This window comes from Stegodyphus dumicola, chromosome 6 (genome assembly GCF_044657685.1).
Source record: "Stegodyphus dumicola isolate Sdum_Otavi_A_Nest chromosome 6, ASM4465768v1".
Classification (NCBI taxonomy): domain Eukaryota; kingdom Metazoa; phylum Arthropoda; class Arachnida; order Araneae; family Eresidae; genus Stegodyphus; species Stegodyphus dumicola.
In genome coordinates, this window is record NC_140773.1 from 11521978 (window position 1) to 11545017 (window position 23040).

The 23040-nt window shown below is 31.6% G+C and overlaps 1 protein-coding gene across 1 annotated transcript in view; it reads left to right on the forward strand.

Annotated features, from left to right (window-relative positions):
* The first annotated feature begins 2269 nt into the window (after nucleotides 1-2269).
* The window catches only part of LOC118186352 (histone-lysine N-methyltransferase MECOM-like), a 523759-nt gene continuing 502988 nt past the window's right edge, over nucleotides 2270-23040 (forward strand). The window contains exon 1 of the mRNA XM_085818114.1: nucleotides 2270-2543. Within this exon, the coding sequence (XP_085674240.1) occupies nucleotides 2513-2543 (31 nt within the window). The 5' untranslated portion in view covers nucleotides 2270-2512. The remainder of the gene's footprint in view (nucleotides 2544-23040) is intronic.

The window sequence follows — 23040 nt, forward strand, 5'->3', positions numbered from 1 at the left end:
TTTAGAATTTCCGATATACACAGTCTCGCGAGCTGGAGATAAAAGTATTTTTTTTTCTATATAACGTTGCCATTTCTCGCTTTTAAAGCATTGAGTTTGTAAATCAAAAATTCGTTAAAGTTTTACAAAATATAAAATCTATAATAAAACAAATTCCAAATTTGGGATTTCAGATGCCCATATTCGCAGTAGGATTTCGTCATTCAAAATTCGATGGCTCTATGTACCATTGTTTTATCACAATGCGAGAAATAGACAATCATTTATGCAGATTTTTCATTATTTAATTTCTTCAAATATAATGCAGGACTCTAACATTTTGTGGCAACAGTTTGAAAAGTGAACCGACGTTTATGAGTCCGACGCAAAATGCCAAAACGAAAGCAATAGTCCTTCGGGACTGAAATCCCTTTATTTATTTATTGTATATTAATTATTTATTATAAATTTATTTATTATAAATTGTAATTATATATATATATATATTTAAATATTTTTCATTATATATATATATATATATATATATATTTTTTTTTTTTTTTGCCAAATTTTGAGGTTTAAGTTTCAAGAATTCTAATTGTTACGCCGCACAGCCGACATAGTGGCTAGTAACACTGACTGCTGTAGCGTTGGGCCCCACGTTCGAATCCCGGAGAAGACATGGTTGCATCTGCCCGTCCCTATCTTAGGTGGCAACGGTGATGCTTCCATAATAACATTATTAGATGCTTCAATAATAAAATAGCCTCCATAATAAACCACTTCCGGTTCCTGTAGTGGCTCAAGGTTTATGGCTATGAAATAAAGCGCCCCGCCATTATTAAAAAGATATTCTAACTGTGTATTTCGTTTAATAAATATAGATGAGTTTTTAATTTGTTCCCTATTAAATGCAGATTTTAAATGTTGCTTTTAACTAATGGCTTCTAATGAGTCCAAAGGGGCAATTTGCCCAGAAGGACTATTAATTTCGTTTTGGCATTTTACGTTAATTCACTTTTCAAATTGTTGCCACCAAATATTATCGCCCTGTATTATATTTAAAGAAATTAAATAATGAAGAATCTGCATAAATGTATGTATGTTTCTCGCTTGTGATAAAACAACGGTTCCTAGAGCCATCCAATTTTGAATGACGTAATCCTCCTGCGAATATGGGCATCTGAAAGCACAAAGTTGAAATTTGGAATTTGTTTTGTTATCGATTTCATATTTTATAAAGCTTTAACGAATTTTTGATTAACATACTCAAAGACTTCAAAGCAAGCAATGGCAACGTTGTACAGGAAAAAAAAAAAAAAAAAAATATCTCTAGCGCGGGAGACTGTGTATCGGAAATTCTAAAGATATGCTCATTTTAAAATTATTTTGCTATATTGCTCTTGAACTGAATTTCATGATTTAAGTGCGAAGAACATGATATTTAATAAAGAAAAGTAACGCAAAAAATATTTTAAAAAACGCCCCTTTGGACGTAATTTAAAATCTGAAACCTTTCACATTTTTAGTCCAAAGGGGCATTTTACGCAGAAGGACTATTAATTTCGTTTTTGGCATTTTGCGTTGATTCACTTTTCGCGTTATATTATTTATTTTTCTCCTCCGTTTTTCCTGTTGTTACTATTATATAAATAATTCTAGACCCATAAACATTTAATATTTTTTTTAGAATTCGGAGTCGAGAATATTTAGGACTCGTATCCTCTTCACTATTATTGATTCCATATCTTTCAAAAAGAAAATTAAATACTTAAGGAAATAATTAACTGTTAACCGCATCTTTTCTGATGTTTGATTGAAGTTATTGAAAATGCCCTTTCTTTTATGATATCTCAGTGTGCAACTAAAATAAGAGATAGACTCATCATTATATAAATGTCATATAACATGTAATGTTAAAAAGATAAAAAGACAAAGATCATTATCAGGCTTAGCATATAAAGATAACTACGCAATTTATATTTTACATTTGCCGAGTAACCGATTCTTCTGCGTAATCGGAATCAAAGAGGGTGGAAAGGCAGAAGAGAGGAGGCATGAATGAAATGACAAGAACTCAATCCGATGCTTGCTCTACTCCATAATCTCTGCCAGAGAATCCGAATGCATCATCAGAACCTACCTACCGGCTGGCATCATTGGACGTCCAAACTTTTCCGCTACCGGAAGGTGAGTCGTGCCAATGAGGGCTTCCCACCGTGTGTGACGTCACTACACCCCGCCTTTTCGTGCAGAGACGAGAGCAATAGCGGAAAAATTTTCCCTTTATCGGGTTTGTTGGGATCTCCAGCCAAACAGGGACGAATCCATTGTCAATGTATTGAAGAGAAATCTTGATGTGCTCCTTCAGCCACAGAAACAAACGTGTTTTTGACTGCTGTAAATAACAAACGATTGTGATCGAAATAATTATTCCTTTTGTTCTGCTGCTGTTGTTAATTATGATTTGGGACTATAGAATGAAACGAGGTGTAAGAAGTAGTGTACCACAACGTGTGAAAACACAAGTTGTATGAAGAAATTTGAAGTAGCACCACTCTCTAGTAAGTCATGAATTTATTTTTTACTGCTTGTTATCATTCGGAAACACGTATCGTACCATTTTAAAAGTGTATTAATGTATATATATATTTTTTCTTTTCTCTGGGAGCCACGTAATCACTATTTTGAACTACGTAAAAAGTTAAAATTGTAAATTTTATTTTTGTAATATAAAATTGCCTGTTTAATTAGTTTAACTGTGTGATCAGATTGTATATTTTTAAATTTCGTAAATCGAAGCAAACATTCTTTTTTTCGAAACCTGTTAGTTTTTGATAATTTTTGACTTTTAGTATTGTTTTATCTGCAAACTTACTGCATACCTCGAGAGTAATTTTTAAGAACATTTATTTTTTTATAATTTTTAAATTTTTGGTTTGAGAAACTCTTCACATCCACTTGTAAATCAGATCAATCATCCAATTAGAATTGATCATTCCCCACTTAGTTTACTGAAGGTAGCGGGGGCAGGGCAACAATCAAAACAAAACAACAACAACCCCCCCCCCCAAAAAAAAAAACAGAAAAAGAAACTCAGCGAATTAGCTGTCTGAAAATTCGTCAGCATAAAACGAAATATAAGTACAAATATTAGATTTTAAATGCACGGATATTAAATTTTAAAAACATAAATGTTAGATTTTATTAAGTATTTCGGAACTTGTGATAAAATTGATGCATTTTAGTATTTATTTTTTTATTTACATTCAGGTTGATATATCGAAGTTTAAAATTGAATAATAACCTTAGATATGACAATATCATTGTCTGCTTAAGTTTTTTGAAAGAAATATTTTTACAGTGTTATTCATTTGATACAGGCGAGAAAAGGCAATAATTTTGATACCTACTTTTAAAAAGTAATTACTTCCGTCTTGTATGAATAGATTTCTGTAATTTTATGCGATATAAGCATAAAGTTACATCAGGTTAAAATATAGAATTATGCATAGATAGAACTAGAGGAGGTATACATTTCTACGCTTCTAAAAAGTGTTTTTAATAAAATATGACCATTAAAATGGTAAGGTACGTGATTAAATCCTCATAAAATACTTCTCGACATTTTGCAAAGATGCATTCAAACGTAGCATATTGCCATTGTTTTAACCGCAAGTTAGATTAGCCTGTATTTTAGCCAAAAAGCGTACTGAAGAATTTCTAAAATATGGTCAGTTTTAGAATTTCGCGAACAGGCCATTTGTTGCAGAGAGACAGACCATTCACAAGCTGGTTTTCAGCAGACTTTTCCATAAATTACATTCACTTTTATACAAGTTTTGGATACGACTGCGTAATAATGTTTAATCTTATGCAGATATGAACAAATGATAAGTTGGTTCTCAGCATTTGTAAAGTTGAAAGTTGATACTCCATAATCATTTGGAAGTTGATAATTCATAGTAGTTCACGATTCATTTACAGAAGCTTCTTTCTTAATTAACATGCGTAAATGTGTCTATTATAATTAATTCTCTGTAACTACAGAGATAGAAGACTGAATAATGCGCATCTAATATTTGCTATTTATTTTCAGCTAGTTCGGTTAGTTCTTGCAAGTTCGGATTTTAAGGTGATTTTTACTATATATGCAGCTCATGTAAAGTAGCTGTTATACCCTCTTAAACCCCTTTCAGAGAATAAGAGTTTAAACTTTAACCACAATAAGGAATTTCACTCTGAAGGGACGGAATTCAACTTGCGAGGGTTCATATTTCTCCTTATTCGTGAGGTAAAAAAAAGACGCAATTTTCCCTAGCAAATTCTCCGCGAAAGCATCTTCGTAATGCCCGATACGTTTTATACTGTGACGCAATCAATTGATCTCAAGCGGTCCTTTTTTAACGTACATGTTCATCTAAAACTAAAATTAAATATTAATTTCTGCTGGTGATTACTTTTATTCAATACCTAAATTAAATAACGATTAAGTATCATTGTTATATTCAGTTTCAAGATAAAATCTGAAATAATGTGTCAAAAAAATTGAGTGACCTTTTTTCTTCATGTAATTTCTTGTCCCTTGTCTTTCCTCGTTTATAGATGGCTGAATTTAACTCGGATAACTAGCGAGAAATTGTATGAAATAACAATAATAGTCATTTTCAATTCAGTGTCTTGTGTCACCAGTTGCTACTTAATATTAAACCAAAGTGCTTATTTCCCTATTTCAATTTCTCAAAATTTTTTTACTATTTAAATTTTTGTTGGGTATACTGAATTTATGCTATTAACAAAAATTTTCTATAAAAAGCGTAGTTTACTAAAGCGAAGTAACGGTATTAAATTTTGGATTTAATGTTTCTTTTTTTATACATCTGAATAATTTATATCTTCATAAAGCGATTTGTGAAACAATAGTAATTATGTAAATGTGAATATTATTAGTAATTATGTAAATAGGAATATTATCAGTAATCATGTAAATAGGAATATAATCAGTAATTATTATATAAATACGACTATTATTAGTAATAATTAAATTTGTATATTATTAAAAATTATGCAATATTTAAAAAAATTCAGAGTAGTTAAGAATATGAATTTCATTTCTTTCATGTCTTTGTGGATTTGGTTCTAAATTTCTTCCTTTTTGCTTATAATTGACGTATGTAACATATATACACATTCTTTGATTAACTTCCAGCATGTAATTAGAAGGATGTGTTAGAAAATCAACCAATTTCAGCCCCCCCCCACACGAAATGCTGTTTTGCAGCAAGTTTAGAAGTAAAAATGAAATTGAAATTAGCAAAATAATGTTCAATGTTCTTAATGATTAACCCGCATCATAGTAGTTTGCAAGTGTTCAGTGATAAATTCATAATTTCAGCCGGTTGTATAGGAATAAAAGTGAGGTGCAAATGAAAAGTAATTCTTCTTGTAAATTTTTAATTTGCTCGCTAAAGCTTTATTATGCAAACTTTCTTACACAGTTGTATATTTTTTCGATGAAACATTTATTAATATTTAATAATAATTAACTTTTAATAATTGCATATTTACCCATAAATGCTCATACATTAAACATACCAACCTTTGTGAATAATAAACGAATTAAACTAAGAATCAGGAAGAATAATTAAAGTGTTTATCAAGCTTTCTAAATGTTCGCTACGGAATGCTTTGAGACTGCATTTTAGAAGAAACATTTTACGGAGTATTATTTCTCATCGTCTACCTTGTATTCATAATATACAAATAAATGATAGCATATTTTAATTTCGCTATTATGTAGGTGCTGCTTTTATAGCATCACGTGCATTGGTATACTCGAAATTAAACTCGCATTTAAACTTCGAAAACATTTGGTTTTAAAAAGCATTCTGAGTCATTGAGATCGTGGTGATTTCACTTAAATCATGCTAAAGTCACACTGAAATTCAAAAAAACCTTAAGCCATATTATTAAGTAGGTTAATTTGCTAATAACATCAAAGAGAAATTTATAATTTAATTAAATATTTAAATGCAATTTAAATTCTGAAGGCTCGAAACGTTATCCGATAAGAAATCAGATAGGTAATATAAAACCTAAGATTCTGAGAAGACTTCACCCCCCCCCCCAAAATAACAACAATTGCTCTTTGATATTTTATTGTGCTACTTTAACAGTGTCTAGTACTTTAAGCGCTAGAATTTTGTTCTAGCTACAGGGACAGGTTGTCTCTCTCTCAATGCATAATGTAAAACACACAGAAAAGTTTACTTTTTGAAGATGCCGCTTTCAAAGTACTTTCTTATAAAATGCATCCTGAGCAATTCATTTTACTTGAAATTCGTATAATGCGTTCATTACTATTCTGGAGATAGATGTAATTTCCATAATTAAATAGTTCGGTAAAGTATAAATATAATAATTTCAATTTCTGTAACTAAGTAATTCGTTTAAAATATAGCTACAATACTCTCTGTGTAGCATCCATCATCAAAGATTTACAAAGAGATATAACATTTATCGTGAGATTACCGCAGTCATTTGCAAACTTTTTTTGCCCCGTGCATCCTTTTCATCATTGCTAGACGATCCCCCTTCCTATCCAAAGCTCGAAAAATACATATACTACAGTTACTTATATTTAGATTATTAGATTATTTTTAAAATGGTTTTATAGATTAAACAAGAAGAAGTCTATAAAATGTTCATAAACACAAAACTTGAATAAAAATAGTTTATTTTATTCATAAAATAAATTTAATTACTAAAAAAAAAAAAAAAAAAAAAAAAAGCTGACAGCATTCCTTCCCCTGAAACTAGAAAATTTCTCCCCCCCCCCCCTCGGTTGAGAAATGGATTAGTGGATTTATTGGCATAAACGCATATCTAGCATATCTAGTAATGTTCTCTAAATCTGTTTTAAATAATTGTTTTTTTTTTTACTGATTTCCTATTTATATTTACTAGAATTATCAATATTGCTTATTATATTGCCAAATTTTAATTGTGCTTAAAGAAAAGGTTGACTTTTCTCTTAAAGAGTATCTGCTTACGTCTGTCTCATGCCACGTCTTAATCTCTTAAAGAGCATCACACATCAGTGTTGGATATTTTACTTGCGAATACGCTTCTATTTGCTGAAACAAATCACCAAGTCGAATTGTGTGCTAATTGTTCGTTTCGGTGGTATAGGAAATTAGAATACCACTGACAGAATTTCATTGACGTAGAAAATATGTTTTCTCAAACGCGGTAGTTTAGTTTGAACTGTGAGATGGGTTTAAAATGAAGATTTCGTCGAGTGAAATATTCGAAAAATTTATATAGAGAAAGCCAACTCTTAAGACAGAGTTCTTTTAATACAGTGCCATCGTTTATTAATAAAATGTTTTCTATTGTTATGAATTAAGCTCCTAAATTTTCATTCTACTACATCATAGTCTTTAAAAAAAACAAAAACGTTTTGCCTCAATGTATTTAACGCTTAAATAGGCAGATCTTTAAAATGATAACAATAATGATAATCTTTGACTTTCGTTTCGGAAACACTAAGCAAAACTTTTTGTAACACTTTTGTTCAGTATCGCTGGGTAGATACCGGTTATAAGAAATTTAGATATCTGGAATGTAAAATTAGAATTAAAATACACGTTTGTTTGTTTATTTAGTTTACTATGGTAAAGCCTTAGAGGGCTATTTTGCTACTTGTTACATAAGTAACGCAGGAAATATAATGCCATATTCAGTGTTATATGATGGAAAAATAAATAAATAAAATCTAACACAAAAATTAATTAATTAATTAATTAATTCTTCTATCCAGATAGATCAGGATGCATTACAGATTCACTGAAATAAAAAAGACAGATCATTAGTAGATTTACCCTTCTCTGAAAAGATATTATTCTATTGTGCATATATAAATAAAGAAATACTACATAATATAAGTAAAGAAAATAATGTTACAAAACGTGATAAATATTACATCACAGTTACAGTACATAAATTAACTTAAAAATTTCAGGAATTCTCTAACAAATTGTTAAATTAATTATATCCAGTAAAAAGGCAATCTTAATAATCTTTGCTTTTTCGTACATTCTTTCTTTTATGTCCCATATATCCAGACTTCATAAGGCTTTTAAAAGATAAATGTTTTAATACTTAAAACATTTAGTTACGCGTTCGTCTATTAAGGGAATGAAAATCATTTTAAGGGTTATATCTATTATGTAGGATGGGAGAAGATTTTTCAGACTGGGTGATTAATTGCCGAATAAAATCTTATTTCTGCCATTATTTCGTTTTCCCCCTTCCTCTCCCTCGGGGGGGGATTCATTTATCTATTTTCCTTCCCCTATTCATGTATTATTCCATTTTACATATGGGTCATCAACAGAGCCAGATTTAAACTTAATAAGGCCCTGAGCTATTATTTGAGATATGGGGCTCTTTATAAGTCTGTTATAATATATTTTAATACTATTTATACTATATTTGATTTTTTGGGCGGGGCCTAATCTATAACTTGTGTAGCTTATTCATAAACCGGAACTCCTGTCATCAAGTTGTGTATGCTTTCCTTCGCCTCCACTACCAATTTCCAAATCAACTCACAATTTTTGGGGATAACACCGTAAGCTAAAACTACGGTAAATTCAAAATCATGGAAAATCCGAGGACAGTTAAAAATACACAGAAAAGAAGAATATACCGTATTATAATTAACAGAAAATTATTATTAAAAATTTACTCGTATATTTCAAGGTAGTTAAATCTGGGGAATAAGTGTTTAATTGATAGACAAATTAAAAATCAGGATTTAAAGCAAAGAAATCACGTTATGAATAATAGAAGACTATATATGCTGTTCTCACATTTTTTAGAAGATTTTTGATTTCCTACAAAAAACAATCGTCTGCTTGGAATTTTTTTTAAAATTTCAAATATATTTTCGAAAATATAAATTATCATCCGCTACCTGTTTTGTTTTCGTCCAAAATGGCGCTGTAGAAGCAATGGGTGGTAGGCTATGTTTGTGCTCTTTCCGAAGAAAATTATCATGTCTAGTTATTAAAAAACGCTGTGAAAGTCATGTTTTTTTTAATCTCTGAAGTCAAGGTAGGTAATATTGTCAACAAGAAAGGGAAAACATGCTAAAGTTTGGCATCAAATGGAAAAATTGTTGCAAATACATATCCAAGGAAAAAAGCAAATGTTGCAAAGAGAAGTTGCAATGATTTTAATGGTAAAAGAAAATCCGCCAAGTCAAAAGACAGTTGCAAAATCATTAAAATGATCAATTCCAACTGCAAACAACAAAAAAATAAATAATGCTGATTTGAATCTTAGAAAAGTGATAAAAACATAATATGCATCGTTTTTCTCCGCCGAACTCAGAACGTGCTCCAGAATTCTTTATGAAAAGCATTTATCCAGAAAAAAGTGCAACAATGCTGGCACAACAGATATCTAGGGTGGATTTAAATGACTGCAATAAAAAGAGATCCATTTATTGTCATCAAAAAGGAAGAAAAATCTTAAAGCATAGTTCAAAGAATCTAAAGAAAGTTTTTTCAAGGGATTTATGATTGCTGTTGGTTTTTCAAATAACGGCAAGTTAAAAATAAAGAGAGTGGAGAAAAACGTTAAGATCGACTCCATGAATTATCAGGAATATATTTTATATCCACTTTTCGAATAAAAAATAACTTCTTTTTACCCACAGTGTCATCTATCGGTAGAACAGCATCAAGATAAAGCCACACGTCAAAATCCACTGTTAATTTCCTGGAAAGGGCATTGGTATGAGGTATAACAAGAGGGCATTGGTATAACAAGAAATTGGTATGAAGGGCATAACACTTCATTGATATTCCTACTACTCCTGAGGTGTTGCCCATGGATTTTTGCGCTTTTGGAGATTTAAAAAGCGGATTGTCGACCTACAAACCTCCTTGGATTTTGGGAAACTGTTCAAGAGGAATGGCTCCGATACTACAAAAGAGGCAATTTATGATATAGAAAGATAGTGAAGAATATGGGTTATCACGTAAAACATTTAAAACACAAAACGTTTAGGTAAAATATTTCTGTAAATACAACGGAAATCGTCTAAAATTGGCCGAACAGTATCTGTAGACACCAGCTGAAGCGAACAAACTAAACTATAAGTGATTGGTAACTAGTGCTAAAGAAACAATTTTAATGTCTGTACGCTTGATTTAGATTTGAATCTGAGCAATTTACTTTAAACGAATGATTTAACTGCGTTTTTATGTTCCGAACTACGTACAGTTAAATTATATACTCCGTTGTGGATAAATTCAACTTTCATATATTGTAATATAACATTCCGTTGTGGATAAATACAACTTTCATAGATTGTAATATGCATTCCGTTGTGGATAAATACAACTTTTATAGATTGTAATATAACATTCCGTTGTGGATAAATACCACTTTCATGTATTGTAATATAACATTCTGTTGTGGATAAATACAACTTTCATATATTGTAATATAAACAACTTTCATATATTGTAATATAACATTCCTTTGTGGATGAATACAACTTTCGTAAATTGTAATATGCATTCCGTTGTGCATAAATACAACTTTTATAGATTGTAATATAACATTCCGTTGTGGACAAATACCACTTTCATAGATTGTAATATAACATTCCTTTGTGGATGAATACAACTTTCATAGTTTGTAATATGCATTCCGTTGTGGATAAATACAACTTTTATAGATTGTAATATAACATTCCGTTGTGGATAAATACCACTTTCATATATTGTAATATAACATTCCGTTGTGGATAAATACAACTTTCATAGATTGTAATATAACATTCCGTTGTGGATAAATACCACTTTCATGTATTGTAATATAACATTCTGTTGTGGATAAATACAACTTTCATATATTGTAATATAAACAACTTTCATATATTGTAATATAACATTCCTTTGTGGATGAATACAACTTTCGTAAATTGTAATATGCATTCCGTTGTGCATAAATACAACTTTTATAGATTGTAATATAACATTCCGTTGTGGATAAATACCACTTTCATAGATTGTAATATAACATTCCTTTGTGGATGAATACAACTTTCATAGTTTGTAATATGCATTCCGTTGTGGATAAATACAACTTTTATAGATTGTAATATAACATTCCGTTGTGGATAAATACCACTTTCATATATTGTAATATAAACAACTTTCATATATTGTAATTATTTAAAAAAATTAAATGATGAAGAATCTGCATGAATGTATGTATGTTTCACGCACTGTGAAAAAGCAACGGTACCTAGAGACATGCAATTTTTTAATAATGTAGTCCTCAACCGAATATGGGCATCTACAACCCGAAATTTTGAATTTGTTTTATTATCTATTTCATATTTTGTAAAACTTTAACGAATTTTTGATGAACGAAATCAACGATTTCAGAGCAAGCAATGGCAACACGGGGAAACAACGGGAAAAAAACATTTTTATCACTAGCGCGCGATACTGTGTATCGGAAATTCTAAAGATACGGTCTTTTTAAACTGCTTTGTGATATTAATGTTGAATCGAATTTTGTAGTGTAAATTATGGTTAACCATGGTTATTTTATGGTTAAGAACATGATATTTAATAAGTAAAGGTAACCCACAAAACGTTAAAGAATAGCCCCTTTAGACGTAATATATAATCTGAAAACTTTCAGATTTTTTTTTATTGTTTTATCTATTGCATATTTTTTTCTGTTATATATGTTGCTGATCTTTACATACTATATGCACTTTGTTGCTTGAAAATTAATAAAAAAAAGCTTTCCTGGTGTATTATTTAATAAATAAAGGTAAGAAAATCTTCTTTTTATGTAAGTATTTGATTCTTTTCAAGGACGAATTCTTTACTGGTTTAATATTAATTTTAATACGACATATCGCGTAATAATGAAATATTGCAGTATATCATGTTTGCAATACTTATTCAGTATTTGTATTAAATAAAGACAGAAATAAATATTTTATATTGCACACCGGCTTTGGATATACAATGTCAACTTTCTGCCATTAAAGTGCTTGGAATCAAAATTAGGAATAAGATGGGAAAATTATTTTTATGATCAGAGCGATCAATATGTGATATCAGAAATGGCGGCGATAAAAGTCAAGCCTTGCAGACGCACATCACAAACAGTGGGAATTATGGGAAAATATAACGATGTAGAATTCTTTGCTAGAAAGGGGTGACTCTATCCATACTCTACATCTTCATTTCGTCAACATCCACAACCTATAAATGCTCTGATAACACGTGAGTGAACTATGTATATATGTGCCACAAGGGATTGGCTACAACCACAGAGAGGGGGGTGGAGGCCTCGTAATACGATCTGGTCGCGTTTCGGTGTCGGCATTTGCTTTGAATCCGTGCGGCGGGCGTACCGTACGGGTCCGGGGAAATCGGATTCCCCAGGTGGCCGGTTAGGGGTCCGCTGGCGAGATCGGCGGCTTTGGTCGCCACTTAATCTAATCACGAACCCGTGTTCGTAATAGAGCGTGGTGCTTGGTGGGGGGTGGTCATCATGCATTGGGAAGGATTTCGAACAAGGATTTAGGGGGGGGTTGTTTCTCTACATCTCCTCATCAGTTTTGGACGGAAATATGAGCTTTTGCTCACTGAACTAATATACAACTGCATCTCTTGCAAATACAAGCTTGGAATTGTTTTGTTTGATGTACTTTCGCTTGAAGTATGTCGAATTTCAATCATAGCATCATCAAGACTTTAAATAATCCCAGAAAAGTCGGTTGCGTAATTTATTGTAGAAACGAGTCACTGCCTAAGGAATTTTAAATAACCACTTCTTCAATATAGTGTACTAACTTTTAGATATTATGCGTTGTAGAACTGGCATAAAAGATTTTTTTTATCGTTAGGCTAATAAAGTCGAACTTTATAGGGTCGAAACCCAGATGGGTAGAATAAATTTCGAATAATCGAAAATTTGAATTAATGTAATTTCAATAATACTTATCTTAAAAACAAATTCCTAAAAATATATCTAAAAAAAACGATCGTGGTGTACATAAATAATGAAAACTGCTTTGATATATCAGAAAATTAAAACATGTTTAAAACCAAGAAATACGATTTTTTTAAATCGTACGTTTTCGTTGAAAAAAAATGTTACAAACAGCGTATGAATTCAAGCGTTTCTGGTAGAAAATTAGGCTTTGTCTTTAGATTTCCTTAAGAAAAGTTACATATTTTATAACATAGATTAAAACTGTAGAATGTAGAGTAGATGATAATTTTATTTCATCACAAATTAAAAGCACAAATTGCGTTTTTAAATGAAATTATAACTTTCTGTAGGATGAATTTTTTTTTTAAATACCCAATAACTACAAGAATGACTAACTCATATGGATGACAAAATGACCCCGAAAGTTCCACGAACAAATATAATTCACGGTATTCGAAGTTTCCAGTTACGCCTTGTCTAAACAGTTTGAGCTTAGGGTTGTAATATTTAGGAGGTTCAAAATCATCCTGTAGTTCTCAGTAACTCTATTTGTTTCCTTATATCCCCACAAGTGGCCGCGTGGTTAAGACCGCTGAATGGTGGGAGTTCGATCCCAGGCCAGCTGGCTTAGCTGCATGATTCGTTACGAACCACTTTCCCGTAGAATAAGGTGACAAGATTGTAACATTGGTAAAGCGGGACACCATTGATCGGGGGGGGGGTGATTAAACATGTAGAGCAACACAAATTTTCATACAACGAAAAAATAGTATTGTAATATATTTTCAAATTTTCAACACAAGCACAATTTACAAATACATTAAAAGAAATTGTGTATAGTATTATTTTATTCGGTACTATTCTGTTTTGAGGGCCGTAAAAAAATTGCAGCAAAAATGTATGCGCAAAAGCGCCAAATCTAGCAAACGCGCCCATTTAACAGCGCGCCAAATCTAGCGTACGCGCTGATTTCAGATTGCGTAATTTTATATAGTTCTATATTTCTTAAGACGCCATTGAAATACTAGTTTAATTTTTAAATCCTTTTTTTGATTTTAAATCTTTTTCTTTTTCTTTTTCTTTTTTATATATATATATATATATATCCTATGGATTTAACAATTTGGGAATTGCCCATGATGAAAAGTCGGGAATAGAATATTTATAAGGAAACAAGCTTACGGTTATTTGAATGTAGTAAAGCTGTCTGCCTCGGAGAGGATGTCTTCGTGAAGAGCTTTCTACGGTAAGGTGACCAGATGTCCCGCTTTTTAACAGTTTGTCCGGCGGCTTTTTAAAAAAAGTCCCGATTTTTAAGAAGAATGCACGACAAGCTATGGAATATATTAAAACAGGAACTTAATTGGAATGTGCAAAAATCATTCGATCATATTACTCAAAATTTCCCATATAGTAATATTTCTGAAAATGATCTTTTTAATTAGACATCATTATTAAAAAATATATTAAGTGGTAAAGTGCAGAATCACCCACTATTCGGCGCGTTTTTACGAATTGCACATACTCGGTATCCGTATGCATATCGACCTATTTTCACTTAAAAAAAATCCCAGAATTGCACAAAAATGGCACTGCGCACACCCTTGACTTTATCTATGTACACATCGACCTATTTTCACTTAAAAAGTAAAAGAAAATTGACAAAAATTCAATTGTTTTTACCCTCGTAAAAAGCGGCAAACGAATAAGTGAGCGATTCTGCACTTCTGAATTCCGATTCTGAATATTTTCAAAGAAAAGGCATCATTCATTATAGAAAATTACGTTTGAACAACCAAGGAGATGATATTATGCTTTAGCGATAAGTCGGTAGCGAAATGGCGATGCAGGCATCCATTCAGTTATGTTTAGCAATTTTTATATAAATTATAATAATGATCTGAAATAGTTATACTTCCATTCAGACATGTTTGGCCTTTTTCATATAAATTATAGTAATAAAAATGTATTATATGAAATTAGCCATTTCATCTAAATTAAAACATCTATCTTAGATAGTTATTTACTATTATACTTCCTTTCTTACCTAAATTATTAGGGTTGCCGCAATTATTTTGGCAGCATTGGCATCAACAATAATTTGGCGATTTTTTACGGCCCTCGAAACCGAAAAGTATTTTTTATTCTTTAGCATATTTCTCGTTTGAATGAATTTTGTTTAGTAGATTGCTGTCGTTGTTTGAAAGGTCATAAAATTTTTCACAAGAATTTCTTAAATTATATTTCACACATAAAATGGCTTTGAAAGTCTCAACACTTAATTGTGATTTTTCTGATGTCCACACTTTATTTACCGTAGAAAAAAAGCGTTCAGTCACAGCATTAATTCTTGGGGTATTCCACAGTTTTTAGTGCATTATTGTATGGAACATGGTTTGTTTCAAAATGATGAAATATTTCTAACCATTTGTTTTTCTATTGTGACTTTCGCTGATGTCCAAGATTTAACCTTTTTCTTATCAATATATTTTTTAATAATGATGTCTTATTAAAAAGATCATTTTCAGAAATATTACTATATGGGAAATTTTAAGTAATATGATCGAATGATTTTTGCACATTCCAGTTAAGTTCTTGTTTTAATATATTCCATAGCTTGTCGTGCATTCTTCTTAAAAATCGGGACTTTTTTAAAAAACCGCGGGACAAACTGGTAAAAATCGAAACTGTCCCGCTAAAAACGGGACGTCTGGTCACCTTACCGTATAAAGCTCTTCATGAAGACATCCTCTCCGAGGGAGACAGCCCTCGTGTGCTTTACTATATTCAAATAACCGTAAGCTTGTTTCCTTATAAAAATTTGGAAACTGCTTGTTGAGACTGGGAACAAGGACAATTAGAAACCTGCCTGTTGAGACTGGGAACAAGGACAATTAGGAAACTGCCTGTTGAGACTGGGAACAAGGACAATTTGGAAACTGCCTGTTGAGACTGGGAACAAGGACAATTAGGAAACTGCCTGTTGAGACTGGGAACAAGGACAATTTGGAAGCTGCCTGTTGAGACTGGGAACAAGGACAATTTAGGAAACTGCCTGTGGCCAGATTGATCCTCGATCGCGTCCTTGGAATAATGCATGAGTTCGGCCTTATATACTGAAAAACGCACCTATAAAAGTGCTTTTATTATGCAAGGTATTTATATTATAAAACTTCTTTTAATGTAATTCTAAACTAGCTTAAGAAATAATTATTTTTTTCCTTTAGGGAGATTAGAGATGTTAGTTCTCACAGTTTTTATTTTTCATTTTCCTGTGTAGCAAATTGACAATAAAAACATTAAGACAATTATTTGTGTGCGTCTGCCTCACACAATATGATATTTTTAGTCATCAGTAAATAAATACATTTTAATGAATTACAAATTTCAATATTTAAAAAAAGGGGGGATTGTATGCTTTCATGTCAAGTAATACTTGACCCTTTTATTGGGGTTATGTTTAAAAAAATCCATATAATCCTCCAGGGTTTGTGTATTTCATTAGCTATCTATTTTAATTCATAAATTATATTTAAAATAATCAACGGCGGTTTTACTTTTTGTTTCTTAGTTATAGTCAGAAGGTAGATTTGCAGATTATTTTTGCCCGAATATGTAGGGAATCTGCCTGAGATCTGCAGGCAAACTATGAACACAATTTTAACAATACACAACGCTTATCAATAAATCTGAAAAGAAACTTATAACAAACATAAAAATTTGAAAATATTATGTTATTAAAAAAATGATTATTATTTTTTTTCGAGTGAAAGGATGACAATAATAGTTGTCAAATATTTTCATTATCATTTCATGCACATCGTTTCTAATATAATTTTATATAACATATTATAGAGGTAACTGATGTATTAGAATCATATATTCCTAGAAGATAAGCATCAAATAATCAAACTGATCATTTTAAGTAAATGTATTTTGTATAGGAATTTAAAAAAGCTAATGTACTATAAAGTAGTTTTAATGAAGGAGAAGGTCTATGTTTTAAAAAATTACGTAATTAAACTTCTTATTTTGCACATACCTCGAAAGTATGGCATCAGTATAATTACTTTTAAGAAAACTGAGCGGCCACATTTAGAAAGTCATTTCTCAAGCTAGAAACAGCCAAAAATCATTGTAAGTTGTACATATTATTTGCAAAATCATTTTCAGTTACTTTATGTAATGCTAAATATTTAAATTAAAAAAAAAAAAAAAAGAAAGAAAGAAAGAAAAAGAAAGAAAGCAACATTAAAAAAATCCTGAAAGCTTTCAGATTTTATATTACACCCAAAGGGGCATTTTGTTAATGTTTTGTGTTTTGTTAACGCCTTTACTTATGAAATATCATGTTCTTCACACTTAAATCATAAAATCCAGTTCAATAGCAATATCGCAAAATAATTTTAAAATGAGCAAATTTTTAGAATTTCCGATGCATTGTCTCGCTCACTGGAGATAATTTTTTGGGGGTGGGGTCTGGGAGCGTAATTTTTGCATGAGCTATAATTACAAAAAGTATTTTGTTAGTATTGTTACATTTGGGATAGGTTTTCCTGTGTTTAACATGACAGCATTAATTTAAAATTGTTTTCACTTTTAATATGCATCTAACAGTACAAAAACACAGATTTAAAATACACAAAATTTAAAACAGAAGCAAATATTTAACTTTTAAAGATTTTTGATTACCATATGAATCGTAAAACTGAATTGTAAAATTTTCTCTTAGTAAAACAGTTGTGAAGCACCCTCACGTTACTCATTTCACTGAATATTTTGTTGGTGTGCATATGAAGATCCTTATTAACAATGCACGTTCAAAGTGAGTTTACATAATTACATATTAGCATACAGATATTGGAAAATAATGTCGAGTGTCGTGAAAATGTCTGCAACAGGATGTGATTTCTTGCTCATGCAATTCTTACTACATTTGAATATTTAACTAATATTCCACAGATAAGTAGCTAAGCTGGCAACTAAAGAAGATTACGGAAATTACCGACATTCACGCCAAATTGAAGGAAATGACTGATATTCACGCCAAATCCAGGAGGAAAAAAATTACTGATATTTAAGCTTTGGCGATGTTTGGCATGAGGCCAATGATAAAACTCTCGTCATATAATCCCTAATGATTAATTGTTATTATTCTAATGTTACAGTCTTTCAGCTAATGTAGGAAAGTTAAAATAATTGTATGACGCCAATTGCGATTATGAACAAGCACAATGGGTGAAAAATTTTATTGCACTTTATTACTGTGAAAATCTTTTGAAATTTGTCTTTTCGATCACATTCGTATTTGCTTTTTTTTTTTTTTTTTCCTGAGTGGGTAGTCTTGTGGTAATTTTAAGGCAGAAATATTGATGTGAAGATCTAACCATTGTAAAACTGTGTAACAAGCTAATTTTAATTAGGTCTTCCACGGAGGCATCCTGTCGCGGCACACTGGTTGAAATTTTCTGGTGTGATTTTTCATCGCCCCGGGTTTGTTCTTTGGCAACGAGCAAAACTATCGTCAATAAACTATCAACTTTTGGCAATAAACTATCAACTTTTGGCAAACGAGCGGGAATTATAATAGTCTTCTTTATTTGTCGGCGTCACAGTTTATTTGTCATTTACGTGATATCTGTTCCTAAAGGAGGTAGCTATCACATGCTTAGCCAAAACCAATTTAACAAAACATTATTGACAAAGCGGGAAAAAAAAAAAAAAAAAAAAAAAAAAAAGCAATTTTATTCAAAGCATTTCCCTAAATCAGAGTCAACAACGTATACATCGGTATGGTTTAAATCAGCGGTCGCCAACCGGTGGTTCGTGAACACATTTTGATGGTCGGCAGAAAAGTTGGGACATTATTTATATTTATATGAAGATTTAGTTTAAAACATGTAACAAAACCTATTATGGAATATGGATTATACTTTAAAAAAAAAAATTTTTTTTAGCTTCTACTTTTAGCGAAATTCCTTCTGAATTTAGCGACTTTTTCGCTACTTACTAGCCGCTAGACACTGCAGGTGTATCTAGCGACATTTGAAAGGGAGAGTTGGCATCCATGGATATACTGCTGTTATCAATAACAGCGCGAACTGGAATTCTCCTTCCTTTTGAATTACAAACATATGCTATTGCAGTCGTTAATAACGCAGTTTTTCTCCGTGATAATAGGCATCTTGATGGATTTTTATGAGAACCACCTACATTCTTGTTTATAATTGCATAACTGAAAGTTTCCGTTTTTGTTTTGTCTGACTGTTGATCGATGGCGCCATTGCTGAGTAAGCGTTGATTATTACGTTTACAATAATTAAAAATTGGCGGCATAACACTTTCCATTCATTGATATTGCTTTGCGTTTGAAGTTTGTTCTTGCTTTTCATGAAGTTCTTTTTCAGTGATATGGGAATGTGAAGCTTTCTGTACAAGAAGGAAAGATTTTTGTACTTCATATAATTTTTCAATGTAAACGAAATATGTGTAGTTTGCTGATTATTATTATATAAATGCATTTACCTCTTTAAAAATTCATATTAGTGGTCCGTCAAATATAAAATTATGTATGAAGTGGTCCGTGAAGTTCTAAAGGCTGACGACTGCTGGTCTACTAGATGTCTTCTTAACCTCTCAGAGAAGAATGTAACAGTAATTTACGAAAGCTTGAGATTTGTAAGTAAATATCCTTTGCTTCTGCGTAGTAGAAAACTTTCATGTGTTCAAGAAGTTCGTGGAACTGTCTTGTCATATGCATGGATCTTGGAATAACTGAATTTGCTGTTGGAGAGCATTAATTATTAACTATAAAAGAATTACATAAAATTTTCCTAAAAGCTTAAGTAATTATATATCGTGGTTACACTGCAACGGGTACACGTAAAACCGTTAGCGGGCGCAAAGGTGGCCGCTGGCCCAGGGTTGGAGATCCCTGTCTTTGAAAGCATAACAGAACTTTTCTTTTAATATCTGACATACTCTAGCCATCTTGTCGCTTTAGATAGTTTGTTCTGTATGGAAGCATTGACCCTGTAAAGCTCTGAGCCCTGTAGAACCAACCATCTTGATAAGAGAAAACTGGAAGGCTGGTGGTACGGAATCATGTTACAGGCTGGTGGTGTGCTCTGTTACATGAATGCACTGACATCATTCAAGACACTTATGTTTGTACTGACAACGAACCGAAAACATCTTTAGACTATTCAGCTTGATGTAGCTTTTAAAAAAATTTTCGTTTGAGCAAGGAAGCTTGTGTTAAACCGATCCAAAATATATGCCCATTATGCCCAAACCATTTTATTCATCAGATTCCGTACCACCAGCCTTCCAGTTTTCTCTTATCAAGATGGTTGGTTCTACAGGGCTTAGAGCTTTACAGGGTCAATGCTTCCATACAGAACAAACTATCTAAAGCGACAAGATGGCTAGAGTATGTCAGATATTAAAAGAAAAGTTCTGTTATGCTTTCAAAGACAGGATCTCCAACCCTGGGCCAGCGGCCACCTTTGCGCCCGCTAACGGTTTTACGTGTACCCGTTGCAGTGTAACCACGATATATAATTACTTAAGCTTTTAGGAAAATTTTATGTATTTTTTTTATAGTTAATAATTAATTAGAGGCGTTGAATAAGCGTATTTGCTCAAATAATTATTCGTTTATATTTTTAAATCGGCTTACTACAAGTCCCGGATTGTCCCAGTTTGGAGATACGGTCCCCCAGCGTCCTGGTCAATTTGTCATTATGACTCAGTTATTTCCCGAAAATTAAAAGAACTTCAAATATCATTGATTCCGACAATGTATATCACAAAATCAAAGTACAGATCTTGAATTTACCGAAGATCATATTCATTACTGCTTATGAGCAGGAATAGCATCATATATTCTTTTCCTATCTATGAAGCAATGGCCTATGAAATGCACTGCCAAATATCACAAAATTTTATCTGCATCATTTGATAATTATTTATTTTACATAAGACTACAGTAATTTATTTTTATATCTTAAAATTATAATTAGTCCTTGAAGTACTATTGTTTCCGTTTTGCGATTTTGCGTTGAAAACTTTAAAAGGCTGTATCACATTTCAAACCGTTGCCACCAAATACTATAGCCCTGTATTATATTTGAAGAAACTAAATAATGAAGAATCTGCATAGATGTATATATGTTTCTCGCACTGAGATAAAACAACGGTACCTAGAGTCATCCAATTTTGAATGACGTTATCCTACTGCGAATATGGACATCTGAAAGCTCGAATTTGAAATCTGGAATCTCAACAATTTTAAAGCGAGCAATGGCAACATTCTATGGGAGGGGGGAAACTTTTTATCTTCAGCTCGCGAGATTGTATAGCGGAAATTCTAAAGATAGGCTCATTTTAAAATTATTTTGCGACATTGATGTTGAACTGAATTTTATGGTTTAAATCCAAAGAACATGATATTTAATAAATAAAGGTAACACACAAAACGTAAAAAAAAAAAAAAAAAAAAAAAAAAAAAAACACGCTTGTTTGGACGTAATTTAAAATCAGACCTTTCAGATTTTTTTTGGAATGTTTTTTTTTTTTTTTTCTTCTGTATATTATCTATTTTATTAACTTTGCCAACCTATAAATTTACCTTGAAAGAATATATGTGCTCGCCACCCAACGATATTCTAGAATGTGCTATGAGAATGAGATATATAAAGGTTGTGGATCCCTGCTTTAAGAAATGTCAGGAGCAATGGAGCGAGTGTACGTGTTCCAATGGATGTCATTTCGACAAGTATTTCGCGTTTCAAACGGAACTGACCTACGAGCATTTTCCTGTCATTTTTTTTAACATAAGAGTATTTTATAGTCCATTAGCTTTTGCTTTATGATTTGAAACATAAAAAATCGAGGAGTGATAAAATACCACTGGATGCAGAGATTGAAACCAAAATAATGTATGATGATGCCTTTGGAATTTAAAAAAAAATAAATAAATAAATAAAAAAAAAATAAAATAAAAATAAATAATAAATAAATAAATAAATAAATAAAATAAAGTGAATAAGAAACATTTACTGCAAAATAATGCAATTTTGCTGCTTATCTGCCATATATATCTGTCGAAAAGTATTAACTTTTTAAGATGATTTTCTTCTAGACGCATGCAATGCTTCGGGGCATCCAGAAATAAAAGTTCCCGCACGCCAGACTGTGACGATGAGACAAGACACATCTTCATTTTGCTGAACTGCGGCGTGTCTGTCAAATATCATTTACAAGTGGCGCTTTGTTTTTCACTGTCATTAGAGTCCTTTAAGAAGATCCAGAAAATGCCTTCCTTTTGATTTTTTTCTTATTCGCTTCATTTTGGAGGACAGTGAAAAATTAGATGGGTCCTTAAGATTTTGGGATGGCTGATATTGTATCCTACCGCGCGTATGCTCAGCACGCGGTATACCACTTTTTATCGAAGGAAAGGATGGGGGTAACAGAAAAAGTAAAAAAAAAAAGGGAAGAATGTCTATCATGAGTGGTGTCTTTCTTTAAGTTGATAGGCCAAGATGTCGCACTTAAGAAATTCATCTGCTTTTCTGACGTTGCTGAGGTTGTGCGACGGAAAAGAAAAAAAAAATCTCCTAATGATTCACAACTCACTTCAGCTTTATTTCATGTTAGGGTATGCGAGGTTTCGAGAGCAACTTACTGGGATCGCATTGCCCTTTAAGAAGCAGTTTAGATAAACGTTTATTATTATTTCATCATTAAAGGTACTAATGATTTCTATTGATGAACATAATTTCTAAATTATCTATTAATCATGAAAGGCGGATTGATTGAAGGAAAAAATTTAAACGGAGAAAAATTAACTTTATAAAATTTTCTCATTATTTGTATAGGTTTTAGTACTTAGTTTTTTACATTGTTTTACGTGAAAAAAAAGGTAATTTTTAAGTATCTGTAGCTTCCATCTCTACGTGTAATTTTTCATCACTTATTCCATATTTCTTCAGTTCTAAGACACACCTTCTA